Here is an 18005-nt window from a genome sequence, read left to right as displayed (position 1 = left end):
CTGTTTGTATATAAGGAAGGTTCAAAGTTTTTGAATTTGTAACCTGATGAAGCGCACGATTACTGTGCGTGAAAGCGCTTGTTCTTTATTTTATTAAATAGAATTGTTTGATTTTAAGCATCATGGTGGTTCCAGTGTTTTTTCAACTATGGTTCTAAGAAGAGTGTACTTCTCAGGAAAGTAGAACTTCTATGTACCCTGTAAGAGTATCCTCACCTTTGCAGGACACATCTCTATATTCCTGAGTTGAGTATACCCATCAGTGCTTTCAAAGCCTAATTTCTAAAACCTTTATATGGATTTAAACCTAATTAAGGCAGCAAGGTGGCATCTGCAAACTGACATAGCTTGCTACATGCAGTAAAATTGTCAGCATGGGAGGTATAGAGCTGGAGAATACCTTTCAGCTGTCCAGATCTTCTCAGACTGTCCAAATTTTTCCCTCATATTTTTTGTCTATTCCTCATAAAATTTGTGTTTTTCGGTAAATCACTGAGGATTGAAGTCACTAAATAATGACACACAATTTGAGTTTCAGATTTTATATCCTTCAGAAAATGCATGCTAACACAAAACTGTTATTCTATCAATGTTCTGAGTTTATAAGAATAATATTAAAATTTGTCCCTATTTTGGGGCCTTTGTCCACCCATTATTTTAGGCTTTGTCCAAATTTCTTGGGCTAAGAACTTAAGAGGTATACTGGAGTGTTTGCAAAAAGTTATGAAAAATATGACATATTTTCCATGTTGGCATTGATATTGTAAAAATGATTGTGGTACTGCTATGTTGGGGTTGGTGTGTGTGTAAGCAGAGGATATTAGTAAAAAAAGACATTAAAATATGGCTTGTCATGTGAAGATATTTTGAGACATAAATGTTTGTTTGATGATGCAGTTATAACTATTAGCAATATTTTCATAGTTGCACTAATTTCATAAAAGCTGTAGGCCCTACATGTTAACAAAGGATGCCATTTTATACAAAACACAAAGCTGGTACTAATACTTGTCACATAGTACATGGTTTTATACAGCAATATAGTTTTGAAATATTGTAAAAGTGTTATATGCATAATTTGCACAGATTATGCGATATTACAAAACAACAGTATGATTACCCCATTTTGTCATACATCACTATTAAGGTCTCAAAAAGGTGAAAAATTATCCCACTGATATCTTGGATCTATTTTGTACAATCATCTATATAAAAAAAACTTTGGCCATAATTTATTGCAAATAAAATGCCCCTTTTCTTTCACAAATCTGCAGTATAAAATCACTATCTATAGGCAGACCTTTGATAAGAACACCAGTGCGTAGCATACAGTCTGCCAAAGAACTTTAAAATTTTACATTTTAACTTACTTACATTGTTTCACAAAAAAAAAATCACCCAGACGCTACCAGTGAGTACAATTAATAAACAAGTAAAAGCAGATCTATAAAACACAGTTTAGCACTTTCATTCATGTCACACATAGGATCTCATCAGACCTAATAAATTCCTACTAACAAGCTCATAAATAGACAACGAGTAGTAAAGAACAACAGGTGATCAAACAGATGACACAATCACATGACAACCCCAACAACAAATATAAATAAGGACTCATAATATTATATTAAATGAGTTTGTTTTACTGACAACAAAAATAATTAATTAAACAGTTATTTCAAGTAATTCTGGATAGAAAAAATATATATAATTTTGCTGATCTAAGTTTTAAAACACTTAAAATAGAAATAGTTTCATTTAAACCTTGTAAAAACCTCGGTGGCACCAATAAGCCTTGAAATTCACCAGCGACCACAAAAGATGAAAAAAATCGGTTTAATATATCCACATAACGCCACAGGAAACAAACTTGGACAACAACAAGATGTACAGTGCTATCAGAACACAGCGACAAACAAGATAAATGATAAGCTGCACAAAAACAATAGATGATCCCTCGAAAATAGTAGACAAAACGCCAAATAGATCCAACAGTTAAGCGCTTTCAACCAGCGTATCTGGTCTTCATCAGAACTGTTGAAAATTAGCTTGAATCAGTTTAAATAAATTCTTTGGCACCAGAAAGTATATCAAGTCTTAAAGGAATATTACTACATCTTAAAAAAACATATTAAAACATTTAAAACACAAGCAAATTGTAGCTTCAATCACCTACACAATTCACTAAATGTACAATATGTGTTTTCCCTGTACATAATATACCTGACTTGTACTGAAAAATGAAAATTAATGCATCGCTGATACTACAAAATCTTTAAAACCTATCCAACATCATAAAATACAGTAAATTAAACCCTAGGTGTCACAACATATTCTAATACATTTTGTTGCATAATAACCATATATGATTCAACATAATCAATTCATATGAATCATATGTTGTCGTTTGAGTCCTTAAACTTACTAATTACTTATTCATATGTGAAAATTCATAAATACATAAAATATGTCAAGTAACTTATATGTTGTTCAACTACGTTACTAAAGCGTTTACTAGCATATGATCACGTAATAAAAATAAAAAAATTTTTGTAAAGTACACTTGGGTGAAAACTAGTTAACCGACTGAAAAATAATAATACCCATTCAGATATGCTTTTATTATTTATCAAGTTACCTATTATATATTTGTAAATCAGCTGTTAATAAAAATGAATAGAGGTTATGACAAAAATGCGATAAATAATACTATGTAATATAAATACAATTAATAAATCATAAAACTAATTTGTGTGATTGTGTTTGTTCCTTTGTATCATAAATATGCATATATTGTTTATATTGTTTAATAGGAATACAGTAGACTACCATCTCTTGTGAATATGTTGGAATAGTACCAGTAAAAATTAATTATATAGTTAATTCAATAATAATATATGATTCATAAAAATAATTAGTATTATGTAGGAGTGGATATTTAAAAATGTAATGAAATGTAAATTTAACTATACTATATAATAAATAATAAGGGCGGCCACGGTGGTGCAGTGGTTAGCATTGCTGCCTCACAGCAAGAGGTTCTCTGGTTCGATCCTCGGCTGGGGTGCCTTCTGTGCGGAGTCTGCATGTCCTCCCTGTGGTCACGTGGGTTTCCTCCGGGTGCTCCGGTTTCCTCCCACATCCCAAAGACATGCTGCAGGTGGATTGGACACTTTAAATTGGCCCTAGGTGTGCGTGTGAGTGTGCCTTCTGTGGAAGGTTGGGTGCCGGGCTGGCAACTCGACACTGTAAAACTCCACTGCCATTCAATGTGCGGACAAGGTGATCCGCTGTGGCGACCCCTAACCAGGAAAAAGCCGAAAGAAGAAGAAGAAGATATAATAAATAAATAGAATTATTGATAAATTAAATATTATTAAAAATTATTCTGATGAATTGTATTACTCTGCATTATATATATTTGTTACACGTAAAAACAGCATTTTTTACTCAAATAATTTAATTTAATAAAGTATGTTTAATAGATGTGTGTACATAAATATGTAGTTAAAAAATTGAGAAAGGCTAAGTATACAATGTTCATTGAAAATTCTTAAAAATGTAACAATTTTTTTCTCTAAAAGTTAAATTAGCTGGATAGGTAAGATTTCTTAATAAGTACTTTGCTATGTACTTTGATACATGTTAACTACTTGTTCACGATATATACATAAAGTATATGTCCCACAAGTCAAAATAATAATGATTTTGTTGATATAAATTCATTTAACCCCGGTGGACTAGTGGCATCAAGATATAATTGCCACCAGGTTTCACGAAAAGCTAATATGCCTTTAAGATCACCGCCCCTTGGGTCATTGTATATAACTTCTAAAATTATAAATTTAAAAGAGTGTTTCTCTCCATATAAATCAACATGCCTAAACAAGGCATTAGTTTTGTCCTTGGTCCTAATGCAATATATGTGATTGTAAATACGTTTTTTCAAGCATCGCTCAGTTCTACCAACATAAAAAGCCGTACAGACCTCACACTTGGCCAAATAAATCACTTGTTTCGTATTGCAGTTACTGTCCTTATTAATAATTAGGCTCTTATGCCCATTATGTAATATAATTTTGTCTTCCATTGACATGTAACTGCACTGATTGCAAGAACCACATTTTCTCCTTCTAAATCTACTAAATTTTCTAACTTTATGTTGTTCAAACAATTTCTTTAAGTTATTGCCCATTCTATAAACAAATCTCGGTTTGGTTCCTAAGATTTTAACCAAAACTGGTTCACTACTGATCAAGTACCAAAACTTACATATAATCTGCTTTATCTGTTCCGCCCCCCAAATTGTAAGGTACAATACATGCTCTTTGAAAATTAGAATTGACTCCTTCTAATTTCAAAATAGAATCTCTTCCAATTGGATAATTGTGTATTTCACCAGAACCTAGTAAAGGTTTATATTTTGTACCCCAATTGCCAATAATATAACACTGAACATCATCCATCATCTCTGAAGGGTAACCTCTTTGTTCAAAGAGTTTTTTGATATAATCCAGTTCAATTAGCAATTGATCATAGTCAGACACCATTCTAGCTGCTCGAATGTACTGACCCTTGAAGACATTATATTTCACTTTAGGGGGGTGACAACTAGTGTAATCTAGATAGTTGTTGGAAAAAGTTGTTTTCCTGAATATATTAGAAGACACTTTTCCTGCATCATGTACTATATATGTGTCTAAATACGGCAATCCTTTAGGATCATAAGAATGCGTAAATTTCAAATATTCACTACTATTATTTAAGTATTCCATAAATTCCAACAATTCATCCTCGTTCCCCTGCCATAAAATATAAATGTCATCCAAGAACCTAGAATAGTACATAACATTCTTAAAATATTTACTCTTAAATAACATACTATCTTCCCAATTCAACATAACCAGATTGGCGTAGATGGGGGCACAAGCTGCCCCCATTGCTACGCCTCTGGTTTGTCTGAACAGCTCACCTTCAAAATATATGAAATTATTATCCAAAACTATGGACATCATTTCAGATATCAAGCAAATAGTGTCCCAATCTAGATCTGTATGTCTCATCAAGCTGTTTGTAAATGCTTCCAACCCTTCCATTTTAGGGATGCATGAAAAAAGGTCAATCACATCTATTGTGACTATATACAGGGAGCGACCACTCATTATTTCATTTACTGGATATTTGGAGAGAAAACACCACAAATCTTTCTCCAAATGATGAATTATAGTATAAATATTTTTTTTAATTTTATATCTATGAATTTACCCATTCGAAAGGTTTTGGAAAAACTACCAGATACAATAGGCCTCAAGGGGGGGTCGTGTGAATCTTTGTGTGTTTTAGGTATGCCTACCATACCTTATACCATACCATACCATACCTAATCAAAACATTGGAGGTACTGTTGGCACTAATCTGAACACTTCTTTGAAGGTGCTGACTGCCTCCAATCCGACTAATGGTTTGTTTCACAGTGAAGTCAATGGTGTGGATAGCGAGGGTAAACAATCTCATGCCAGCCCCGAGATACCTAATGGACAAAGATCACGACAAAATAGTAGAACACAGGGGCAAGACATCACCACACCTTTATCTAGCAGTAACATCAACATCTCAGATTTTACTTTTGATTTTTCGTTGTATGATATGGACTTGGAAGCTAAAAGGATAGGTACCAAACCCAAACGAGTGATACCTACTAGGACTTATTCAGCTGTAACTGAATCGAATAATAATCATATGGGCAAGGGTTTTACTCAACGTTCCCAACCTACACAATTTTCTGACCCTTTGAACAAGGGGAAAGACAATCATAGTTTACTTAACCAATTTTTAACTTTTGATTTTGTAATTGACAAAGATGACAGTTCTAATAAAACAGTTCATATACAAGAAGGAAAACGAAGTGAGACTGGTAGCTTGAAGTCAATGATTTATTTGTTGGGAAAGAAATTGAAGAACATTAATGGTTTAAAGGTGGACAATATGTATTTACAAAAATGTTTAGAAACTAAGATTGTCCCCAAAGGGTTAAGGTTTTTTAAATTACCATTGGGAATTGAGTTGACTGATGTGGGTAGAGGTGAATTTAATACATTATTTGATGAATGTGGATTTAACTATATTAGACTACTAATGAAGTTTTATGATGAAAGATTATGTGTATTAATTCAGGAGGTGGATAAACTAAATACCAGTATAGTTAACGATTTATTATTTAAAGATTGGGAGAAATTGTATAATAAACAATATGTAGAAGCTGAAAAATGGGCATTAACGTTATGTCAATGGAAAAATAATAAATTGATGAGGGACAGAGAGCAGTATCAGAAACAAATGGCCTACATTTGGCCCAAGCATCGTCCCTCGCCTGTGGTCAATTATAATAACAAAGGAATTTTTAATAGACATCAGGATGAGTATGAAGGGGGAGAATATAATGAAAATGAGGATGTTAGAAAATACCCTGAGATACGGGATTTTCAGAGGTATCCAAAGGACAAACATCCACCATACAAGGATACTTATCAGAAAACATACCCGAGGGGAAATTGGGTCAGGAATACATACAATCGATATTAATCGAGGACATTAACATTGATACAAATGTGGCTATTACTCCCATACACATGGTAGGAGGTAACACTACTCATTTGACTAATTCAGTCAATTAAGGAATTAGTATTAATGGGAATATTTATTCCTATCGTAATTTTAACATTTTTAACTACTCCGATATTAGCATTGATAAAGTACATTTTGATTTATTTGAGAAAGGCATGAAGTATATACCTAATCCTAAATTTCAATTAGCAGAGGTCTTGATTGATTTTAAGAAATACATCAGGAAAATTAATTTAGATATTTTCTTTAAAGACAAGATAACAAAGAATAACCCCTGTGGAGACGAACACGTAAGATCTTCTCTTACTGTTAAAAGTAATTTTACACCTATCAATTATCCGATAATTGATACATTTGATAAGGTAGTAACAAAGGAAATATATTGTGAATACAAGAATTTGAAAAGAGCAATAAATATTGAGAATTTGACACATGAAGAATCGATATTATTACATGCATTAAGAGAGGACCCTACTATACGAATAATGAAACCAGATAAAGGAGGGGGCATTGCTATTTATGACAATATGACTTATATTCAGAAAATTTATGATATATTGTATTCAACAGGTAACTACGAAACTAGTTCAAAAAATGAATTAAATATAGCCTATCAACGAATTGATTCGTACATTGAAGAGTATTTATTAGAAGGAAGAATATCTGATGAAATATATAAATTTATAAAAGTCACACATCCTAAGATGGCCACATTGGTAGGCATACCTAAAACACACAAAGATTCACACGACCCCCCCTTGAGGCCTATTGTATCTGGTAGTTTTTCCAAAACCTTTCGAATGGGTAAATTCATAGATATAAAATTAAAAAATATTTATACTATAATTCATCATTTGGTGAAAGATTCGTGGTGTTTTCTCTCCAAATATCCAGTAAATGAAATAATGAGTGGTCACTCCCTGTATATAGTCACAATAGATGTGATTGACCTTTTTTATGCATCCCTAAAGTGGAAGGGTTGGAAGCATTTACAAACAGCTTGATGAGACATACAGATCTAGATTGGGACACTATTTGCTTGATATCTGAAATGATGTCCATAGTTTTGGATAATAATTTCATATATTTTGAAGGTGAGCTGTTCAGACAAACCAGAGGCGTAGCAATGGGGGCAGCTTGTGCCCCCATCTACGCCAATCTGGTTATGTTGAATTGGGAAGATAGTATGTTATTTAAGAGTAAATATTTTAAGAACATTATGTACTATTCTAGGTTCTTGGATGACATTTATATTTTATGGCAGGGGGACGAGGAATTTATGGAATACTTAAATAATAGTAGTGAATATTTGAAATTCACGCATTCTTATGATCCTAAAGGATTGCCATATTTAGACACATATATAGTACATGATGCAGGAAAAGTGTCTTCTAATATATTCAGGAAAACAACTTTTTCCAACAACTATCTAGATTACACTAGTTGTCACCCCCCTAAAGTGAAATATAATGTCTTCAAGGGTCAGTGCATTCGAGCAGCTAGAATGGTGTCTGACTATGATCAATTGCTAATTGAACTGGATTATATCAAAAAACTCTTTGAACAAAGAGGTTACCCTTCAGAGATGATGGATGATGTTCAGTGTTATATTATTGGCAATTGGGGTACAAAATATAAACCTTTACTAGGTTCTGGTGAAATACACAATTATCCAATTGGAAGAGATTCTATTTTGAAATTAGAAGGAGTCAATTCTAATTTTCAAAGAGCATGTATTGTACCTTACAATTTGGGGGTGGAACAGATAAAGCAGATTATATGTAAGTTTTGGTACTTGATCAGTAGTGAACCAGTTTTGGTTAAAATATTGGGAACCAAACCGAGATTTGTTTATAGAATGGACAATAACTTAAAGAAATTGTTTGAACAACATAAAGTTAGAAAATTTAGTAGATTTAGAAGGAGAAAATGTGGTTCTTGCAATCAGTGCAGTTACATGTCAATGGAAGACAAAATTATATTACATATTTATTTATTTTTATTTATTTATCATTTGTTGACCGGGAATGTCAGACTAGGTTCCACAGAGCCTGTTTTCAGCGGATGCCCAGGGAGAAATGCTCCAGATGCATGTCTTTGGAATGTTGGAATAATGGGCATAAGAGCCTAATTATTAATAAGGATGGTAACTGCAATACGAAACAAGTGATTTATTTGGCCAAGTGTGAGGTCTGTATGGCTTTTTATGTTTGTAGAACTGAGCGATGCTTGAAAAAACGTATTTACAATCACATATATTGCATTAGGACCAAGGACAAAACTAATGCCTTGTTTAGGCATGTTGATTTATACGGAGAGAAACACTCTTTTAAATTTATAATTTTAGAAGTTATATACAATGACCCAAGGGGCGGTGATCTTAAAGGCATATTAGCTTTTCGTGAAACCTGGTGGCAATTATATCTTGATGCCACTAGTCCACCGGGGTTAAATGAATTTATATCAACAAAATCATTATTATTTTGACTTGTGGGACATATACTTTATGTATATATCGTGAACAAGTAGTTAACATGTATCAAAGTACATAGCAAAGTACTTATTAAGAAATCTTACCTATCCAGCTAATTTAACTTTTAGAGAAAAAAATTGTTACATTTTTAAGAATTTTCAATGAACATTGTATACTTAGCCTTTCTCAATTTTTTTACTACATATTTATGTACACACATCTATTAAACATACTTTATTAAATTAAATTATTTGAGTAAAAAATGCTGTTTTTATGTGTAACAAATGTATATAATGCAGAGTAATACAATTAATCAGAATAATTTTTAATAATATTTAATTTATCAATAATTCTTATTATTTATTATATAGTATAGTTAAATTTACATTTCATTACATTTTTAAATATCCACTCCTACATAATACTAATTATTTTTATAAATCATATATTATTATTGAATTAACTATATAATTAATTTTTACTGGTACTATTCCAACATATTCACAAGAGATGGTAGTCTACTGTATTCCTATTAAACAATATAAACAATATATGCATATTTATGATACAAAGGAACAAACACAATCACACAAATTAGTTTTATGATTTATTAGTTATATTTTTATTACATAGTATTATTTATCGCATTTTTGTCATAACCTCTATTCATTTTTATTAACAGCTGATTTACAAATATATAATAGGTAACTTGGTAAATAATAAAAGCATATCTGAATGAGTATTATTATTTTTCAGTCAGTTAACTAGTTTTCACCCAAGTGTACTTTACAAAATTTTTTTTATTTTTATTACGTGATCATATGCTAGTAAACGCTTTAGTAACGTAGTTGAACAGCATATAAGTTACTTGACATATTTTACGTATTTATGAATTTTCACGTATGAATAAGTAATTAGTAAGTTTAAGGACTCAAACGACAACATATGATTCATATGAATTGATTATGTTGAATCATATATGGTTATTATGCAACAAAATGCATTAGAATATGTTGTGACACCTAGGGTTAAATTGACTGTATTTTATAATGTTGGAAAGGTTTTAAAGATTTTGTAGCATCAGCGATGCATTAATTTTCATTTTTCAGTACAAGTCAGGTATATTATGTACAGGGAAAACACATATTGTACATTTAGTGAATTGTGTAGGTGATTGAAGCTACAATTTGCTTGTGTTTTAAACGTTTTAATATGTTTTTTTAAGATGTAGTAATATTCCTTTAAGACTTGATATACTTTCTGGCACCAAAGAATTTATTTAAACTGATTCAAGCTAATTTTCAACAGTTCTGATGAAGACCAGATACGCTGGTTGAAAGCGCTTAACTGTTGGATCTATTTGGCGTTTTGTCTACTATTTTCGAGGGATCATCTATTGTTTTTGTGCAGCTTATCATTTATCTTGTTTGTCGCTGTGTTCTGATAGTAATGTACATCTTGTTGTTGTCCAAGTTTGTTTCCTGTGGCGTTATGTGGATATAATAAACCGATTTTTTTCATCTTTTGTGGTCGCTGGTGAATTTTAACGCTTATTGGTGCCACCGAGGTTTTTACAATATTGTATTGTACCAACACCATTTCATTTAAACCTTGAGATTGTGTGGCATTCAGATGTAATTGCCAGAATAATTCATTATAGTCTAACTTGGCATCCCGAGTGCCCACTCTTATATTTATCTTATGTTTGTTTAAAACAAAAAATTAAAAAAAGCTTTTAAGTTGTATACAAGAGGTAGCGTGTTAACGTAGTGCATAATATGATTGTTAAAAGGATCAAATCCAGGACTATAGGATGAAATCAGCTCATTAACATGCCATAGCCTTACTCTTAATTGACCACGGACATACTTTGCATCACCAAACGGGGCAGAATCAATACTATGACTTGATCTGAACCAAGCATATTGTGAGATGGAGATGAGGATACATTTTATTAAGTGTGGAGAAGTTAGGTGAATACATTTCTGAGGATTTTGATAAAGTGAACATGAGAACAGTGGGACTGTAATTGTTTAATGTAGTGAAAAGGATACACCTTGTGTATAGAAATTGTGAGGGCATTTTTATACATAGAAAGAAAAAGGCCCTCACTGATAAAGCTGTCAATCAGTATTATGGTTTAGGGCATAATGGCACTAGGCATAGATCTTTTCAAATTCAAACGTAAATATCAGTTTGGAGGAATTTGTATACAGGTCAGATGAGATTAAGTGTGTAAACAGGGAAGTGCATACTGGAAATAGCATTGCAGGTTCATATCCCTGCAATATATTTACCATCTGTTTGGTTCTTCCTCAGCAGTTTATCACACTTAGCTCTCTTTCTGTTACAGATTTTGTATTACAGCAAAAGTAATCTACATGTACAAGGAAGCCAGAAAGATCGAATAATGCTTCAACAAAACCCACCAACAAGTTCTGATGGATCTATTCAATTACAGAACATCCAACCAACAGATTCCGGATTTTATTTTTGTTCTGTGACGAACCCTCCTGACTTTTCTGGGAGTAACGAAATACTAATAAATCTTACTGTATTAGGTAAGACAAATAAAGCTTGTAATTTAACAGTTTCTGGTTTTGCTTATATACTTATAAAGTTTAATGTTTATGATTATTTTTACAAAATGCATGATTGCATTTTCGCTGTTTATTATCAACCTTGAAAGGGAACCCTTAAAGCTCTTTAATCTGTGTCTAGTAGTGCGAAGTACTTCATTGAATACATACGAAGAAGAGCACTAATCAAATTGGTCTTGTACATAGGGGCACTATTATTTGTCTGGATCATCCAGATGTTTCATTTAATATTGGATAAACTGTGTCATATGCCTTCCAAATCAATAGGAAGACATTTTGATCACAGTGAAGATCATCATCTGAAAGCCATCTTTATGTAAGATTAGGCGCCTTATGATTCTGTTCTGAGTACACAGTAACTGATTTTGTAATCAATGTTCATAGTATTCTTGTCACAGTAGGGAGGCAGCAAGTTTTTAACTTTTTTTAATCAAGTAAGTCCACGTTTTCAGAGGCAATCCTGGATTACTGTCTCATTAAGTGACTTTTTCAGACACACAGTAAGGAAAATGGAGGTGGAAGGAATCAAACCCTGTACTCTTGACTGCAGGATGCAACTTGCTAACATCTCAGAGCTGTAATCCTGTGCATCTACTGACAGTTTCTATAATCTGAACATGAGATCATTACCAGAATATGACACCCTGGAGAACCATTATATCTACAGTGGTGATAACAGTGCTTGCAACCTTGGTTAATAAACATACTCACGTGTGCTTGCCTACGTTAATCCTCTTCAAGAATGAAGATATTGTAAGTTCAGGAAAGCACTGGTTATATGAAAATGTACAAGTTTATTCGGCAATTCCATCACAAACAAAAGATGTTAGCCCACTTGCTTTTTAACACAAAATAACACCACCTCAACTTTTGCTCAGCCATCAGCAGTCTTATATTGTCCTTGAGCAAATGGACTGCTGTTGAAAAATGTCTAAGGTGGCAGGCCTCTCCTAGACCCAGATTCCAGCTCTAGATAACAAATACATATACAAGCTACAACTCCATATCAACCCTCATGTAGGCTGTCATGCTTCATGCCTCCAGGGTCTACAGAGAAGCTGCAGTTTATTTCTTTGCTAATCCTTCACATATTAGCTAGCTAATACAAATCGGCGTCTTGACTAACTTTTTTTGAGAATGGGATTTCCAAGATGGCTACACAGTAATCAGCAGCTTAACTTTAACTCTCCCAGTGTGAAAACAATAACTGAGAAATGAGGGTCAGCAAAACAAAATTCAATTACTAGCGAGTAAATACACTGTTGGATATCAGTAAAGAAAATATGTGGAGAGCATGAAAGAAAATCAAGCAAAAAAAGGTGAAGAGAAAATACTGACTCAGAAGGATCCTGAAGCTGTTCAGCAAAAAACAGTTTGAGCTTCAACTATGGTGCAAGAGATAACTTCCAATAATTATGGGGAAATAAATAAATTAAATGCACTGAGTGGTGACTAACATAAATGAAACAGTGAAGGGATATATCAAGTCAAATAATAAAATGCTGAAAAAAAGGAAGACATTTTAACTAGCTATTCAGAGGAGCTGATAAAACTGCAAAAATCAGAAGATGAAGTGAAGAAAAGGCTGGCTGCGTGTGAAACTTCTCAAAATAGCTGTTTCAAAAAATGGTAGAGTTAGAAGGCAGAGCACACAGAGAAAACCTGTGATTATCTGTTGTATCAGAGAAACAGATGACAGACTGTATTAATTTTATGAAAGCACAAATAAGCACCTGAACTGGCGCTCCACAGCAGGAATTTTTAAGAGAAAGGGCACATCAAGTATTTCGCTCGTCTCTCCCTAACATAGATGACAAGCAGGTGGGGTATTTCATTTAAATGCTTTAATACATAGAAACACATCAGGATGGATAGCAGCATCAGAAAATATAAACAAACTGGTTAATAGACAGACCTTACATACCTACATGCTTACATCTTAACATCTTACTACAAAATGGCAGTCAGACTCGCATGTACACTTGTGCAAGCCCTTGTATAGCTTCTTAAAGGTACATACACACACATTGCTCTAACATCCTCCCTCTTAAAAAGATTACCCTTTGTAAGAACAATATTAGAGTCAGACGCATTACTACTAGGGGTGATAATATACTAGACCTGATCATCACAAACATGGGGACAAAATGCTCCACACCGGAGGTATACCCCTCACTAGTGAGATCTGACCACAAACTAATCACCCTGGATATACATATCCCACCTCCACCCCCAGCACAAAATACCACAGTGAAAAACTTCTCAAAAGCAGACTTCACTCTTCTTAAGACTGAGATGGTATCCTTTAAGCCCACTGGGCCAGTGGATACCACATCCCACAATACCGAATCCTTCACAAATGCTTTCTATGGAAATCTCCAAGAATGCATGGATCATGCAATCCCAAATAAATCCAAGTCCCTCTCCACCAAAGGCAGGCGTCCTGTCTGGTGGACCTCAGCCATTAACAAATTGTATAACAAAAGAAGGAAGCTACTGCACGACAGAGCAAAATCCCATAAAGGGAAGACATCTCTGATCAACATTAGCAGAAAACTACATTCTCTTATAAAAACATCCAAGGTCAACTTTGAGAGAAAAATCGCTAAGGACACTGAAGATAACCACAAATCCTTCTTCAGCTATGTTAGAAACCTGGGCGGAAACCCTCAGATATGCTCAGAGTTGGTTCACAACAACAAAAAGTACACTGAACCCACAGATATTGCCAACATTCTGGCTGACAGGTTCAGTGCAAATTTCTCCCCTCCCTCACCCCCAAAAGAAGAAATACTTATCCCAGCTGAATGTAATCTCCCTGTCATCTCAGATGTCCAAGTGAGAACCGCCCTCAACAAAGCTAAAAACACAGCATCAATGGGACCTGACGGTATCCCGGGTTGCGTGCTACGTGAACTCCAAGAGGAGCTAAACCCATACATAAAAATGCTATTTAACCTTAGCCTTACTACAGGATATGTACTTGAACACTGGCGTACAGCAACAGTGGTCCCACTCCACAAAGGGGGTACCTCTACAGACCCTGGGAACTACCGCCCCATAAGCTTAACCAGCCTGGTCTGCAAAGCTATGGAAAGAATCATTATGGAACTCATAAACAGAGACATAGGGGACCTACAGACACTTGACCCCACCCAGTTCAGCTTTGTAAAGGGCAGATCCTGCCTTTTGAACCTGGTTGACTTTTTCGAAACAGTCACTAGAGCCATTGATGAGGGCAAAGCAGTCCATACAGCCTACCTGGACTTGGCTAAGGCCTTTGACACAATACCCCACTCAGGCATCATAGATAAGCTCACCAGCTTAAATGTAAACCCTTATGTCACTAGATGGGTTGCAAACTGGCTAAAGGACAGAACCCATAAAGTTAAAATCGCTGGAGCAATGTCAGACTCAAAGCCAGTCACAAGTGGTGTCCCACAGGGATCTGTCCTGGGACCCCTCTTGTTCGGCATTTATTTCTCAGATGTTAAAGCAAACATGGGAGGGTTGTGGCTGACAAAGTTCGCAGATGACTGCAAACTAGGCGCCATAGTCGATACACCAGTGGACGCATACATCCTACAAAAAGGCCTCACAGAAACGGACAACTGGTGCTGGAGTCACGGCCTTAAACTAAATGCCAAAAAATGCATAGTCATCCCCTTTGGGAAAAACAAAGTACCCACAAATTATTACATAGACAGCAACCCACTGAGTACAGAAAAAGTAATCAGAGACCTAGGGACCCAAGTCGACAGCGACCTCTCATTTGACACCCACGTTGCCAAAGTGGTTAGAAAAACATTCTACCTTGCACACCTCATCATGAAGGGATTCACATCCAGATCCAAGGATGTCATTGTACCCCTATACTCCTCCCTCATCAGACCCATGATTGAGTACAATGCCCCATTTGGTATGTACCTCACCCGGCATTTGCAACAGCTGGAGAGACCACAAAAGTACCTCACCAAGAGGATCAAGGGTCTCCAACATATGTCTTATTCTGCCAGACTAAAGAAACTCCAGCTCTATTCAGTAGCATACCACCTGCTCAGAGGTGATCTCTGCCTGACGTACAAGGCCATGTCCAATCAGGATCTGCTGGACATGCTCCACCTCAAAAAAATCCAAATCCATCAGGACCATGAGAGCTAAAAACTTAAACCTCAGCACAAGTATGAACAGGACATGCTGGAGGGATAGATTCATAACCCAGAGGCTTCCCATGTTTTGGAACAAGATCCCAGTTCATGTTAGGCAGAGCCCCTCACTGACTCTCTTCAAGAGAAATCTTGATGAGTGGATGGGAGATCGTAAGTTTACCCCAGGGGTCACATCTGTGTCACTGCTAGACAGGGGCACAGTAAACTAATTCTATTATATAAGGGGGCCTTCATTGTGTCACTACTAGACAGAGGCACAGTATTCTAAATCTATTCTGTGCATTTTTGTGCATTTTTGTACCATTTCATGGGATGGCTAAAGCCAAATCACTATGGCTAGGCTTACAAATGCCCCAGGGCAGATAGCCTAGTACTAAACTATGAAACTATGAAACTATGAAACTATAGACATTAGAAACAAAACACAATGTTCGTGTCCAAGTTGTGTGTAGTCAAGTCTCAGTTTATAATTATTTACAGCTATGGTATAATAGGTTTGTAGGTTTGTATAAGCAGAAGCTTTTAAAGGGTGAATACGTAAATTGTCAATTATTCAATTTTAGTTAATGTATAAAAGGATTGAATGCTTAGCTTTGTACGACTCTGATGAAGCCCAATAGAATTGTGGGTGAAAGCACTTAGTCTGGTTAATAAAGTTTGTGTGTTCTTTGGCAAGTCGTGGATTTTTTGTTTTTACCAGTTTTAAACCTTTGGGTGTGTTTTTTCATGTTCTCAAGACAGTGACCAGAGGTTGGTCTTCTGTTTTGATCTGGATAGGTCTACCATAAACATAATCATGGAACTTTGAACATGCAAACACAATTGCCAAAAGCTCTTTCTCAATCTGGGCATACTGCACCTCAGTTTGGGTAAGCATTCCCGATGTATAGGCAACAGGTTGACCCTCTTGTAGAATAACTGCACCAAGACCAAATTTAGAAGTATCACATGAAAGAGTAACTGGCTTTTGAACATCATAGTATCTGAGAGTTGGTGGACTACCAAGTCTCTGTTTCAGGACTTCAAATGCTCTTTGGTGTTGTTCTGTTCAAGACCATCATACACCTTTACGTGTCAGCTCTGTAAGTGGTGCTGATAGCTAGCTCAAGTCTGGAATGAACTTGCCTAGATGGTTAATGATGCCAAGAAAACGTTGCAGTGCTGGAACATTGCCTGGAGCTGGCATCTTGAGAATGGCTGTTTGTTTGGAAGGGTCTGGTCATAAGCCTGAACTGGTAAATAAATGACCAACATAAGTGACTTCTTGTAGCCTGAACTTGCATTTTGTGGACTGAGCTTAAGATTCACTTGACATGCTCTTTCCAGAACTTTTCTGAGGTTTCTGTCATGCTCAGCTTCATCATGACCTCCTACTAATAGCACAAGGATACCCAGAAAAAAGTCACTCTATTGCATGTTGAAAGACTTTACTTGCAGAATTTATCCTAAATGTATTCTCACAAATCTGTACCTGCCAAACGGCATACCGAATGTAGTTAGCAATGATGATTTCTTGTCAAGCTGAATTTGCCAAAATGATCTCTTTGCATCTATGACAGAAAAAACAGTAGCATTTGGCATCAAGGCTGTGACTTCTTCAATTGTGCACATTGGATGATGAGGTCTTTTTAGCACTTTGTTCAAATCTCATGAGTCAGTACATATTCTGATGTCATCTGAGCTTTTCTTATGAGCTAACACCATGGAAGATACCCATTCATTTGATTCATCAACTGGACAAATCCCACCTTGTCATTTTGTCTAGCTCGGTTTGACTCTGTCTTGCATGGCTATGGGAACTTTATGAGATGTTCTGATAAATGGACTAACATCCGTATCTAACTTCATGGAGTAGACATCTAGAAACTTCCCTAGTTTGTCTTCAAAGAGATCAGCATAGGTAGAAAAAATGTACTGGGCGAAATTAGAGTAGTGGTCTTGCAAGATAAAATGATGGACTTCCTTATTAAATGAAAGCAGTCCCATTTTCAAAATGTCTGTGAGCTCTAATAATGACTCTTGACCCCATAAAATAACAAGTCATAACATCTCCCAGCAGAGTAACATGAAAGCAGTACTGAGCCTTTAGTATGAATTTCTTTACTTTCATAAGCAACAAAAGTTGCACACCTTGCCAAA

The 18005-nt window shown here is 35.1% G+C and overlaps 1 protein-coding gene across 2 annotated transcripts in view; it reads left to right on the top strand.

Annotated features, from left to right (window-relative positions):
• Positions 1–18005, top strand: part of VSIG2 (V-set and immunoglobulin domain containing 2) — an 879569-nt gene that overhangs the window by 605339 nt on the left and 256225 nt on the right. For both annotated transcript variants that reach the window (XM_044081180.1, XM_044081181.1), the window contains exon 3: positions 11451–11658. In XM_044081180.1, the coding sequence (XP_043937115.1) occupies positions 11451–11658 (208 nt within the window). The remainder of the gene's footprint in view (positions 1–11450; positions 11659–18005) is intronic.

Source organism: Protopterus annectens, chromosome 8.part0 (assembly GCF_019279795.1).
Source record: "Protopterus annectens isolate FY-2018-M chromosome 8.part0, PAN1.0, whole genome shotgun sequence".
Classification (NCBI taxonomy): Eukaryota; Metazoa; Chordata; order Ceratodontiformes; family Protopteridae; genus Protopterus; species Protopterus annectens.
This window is presented reverse-complemented; position numbering and strand designations above follow the sequence as displayed.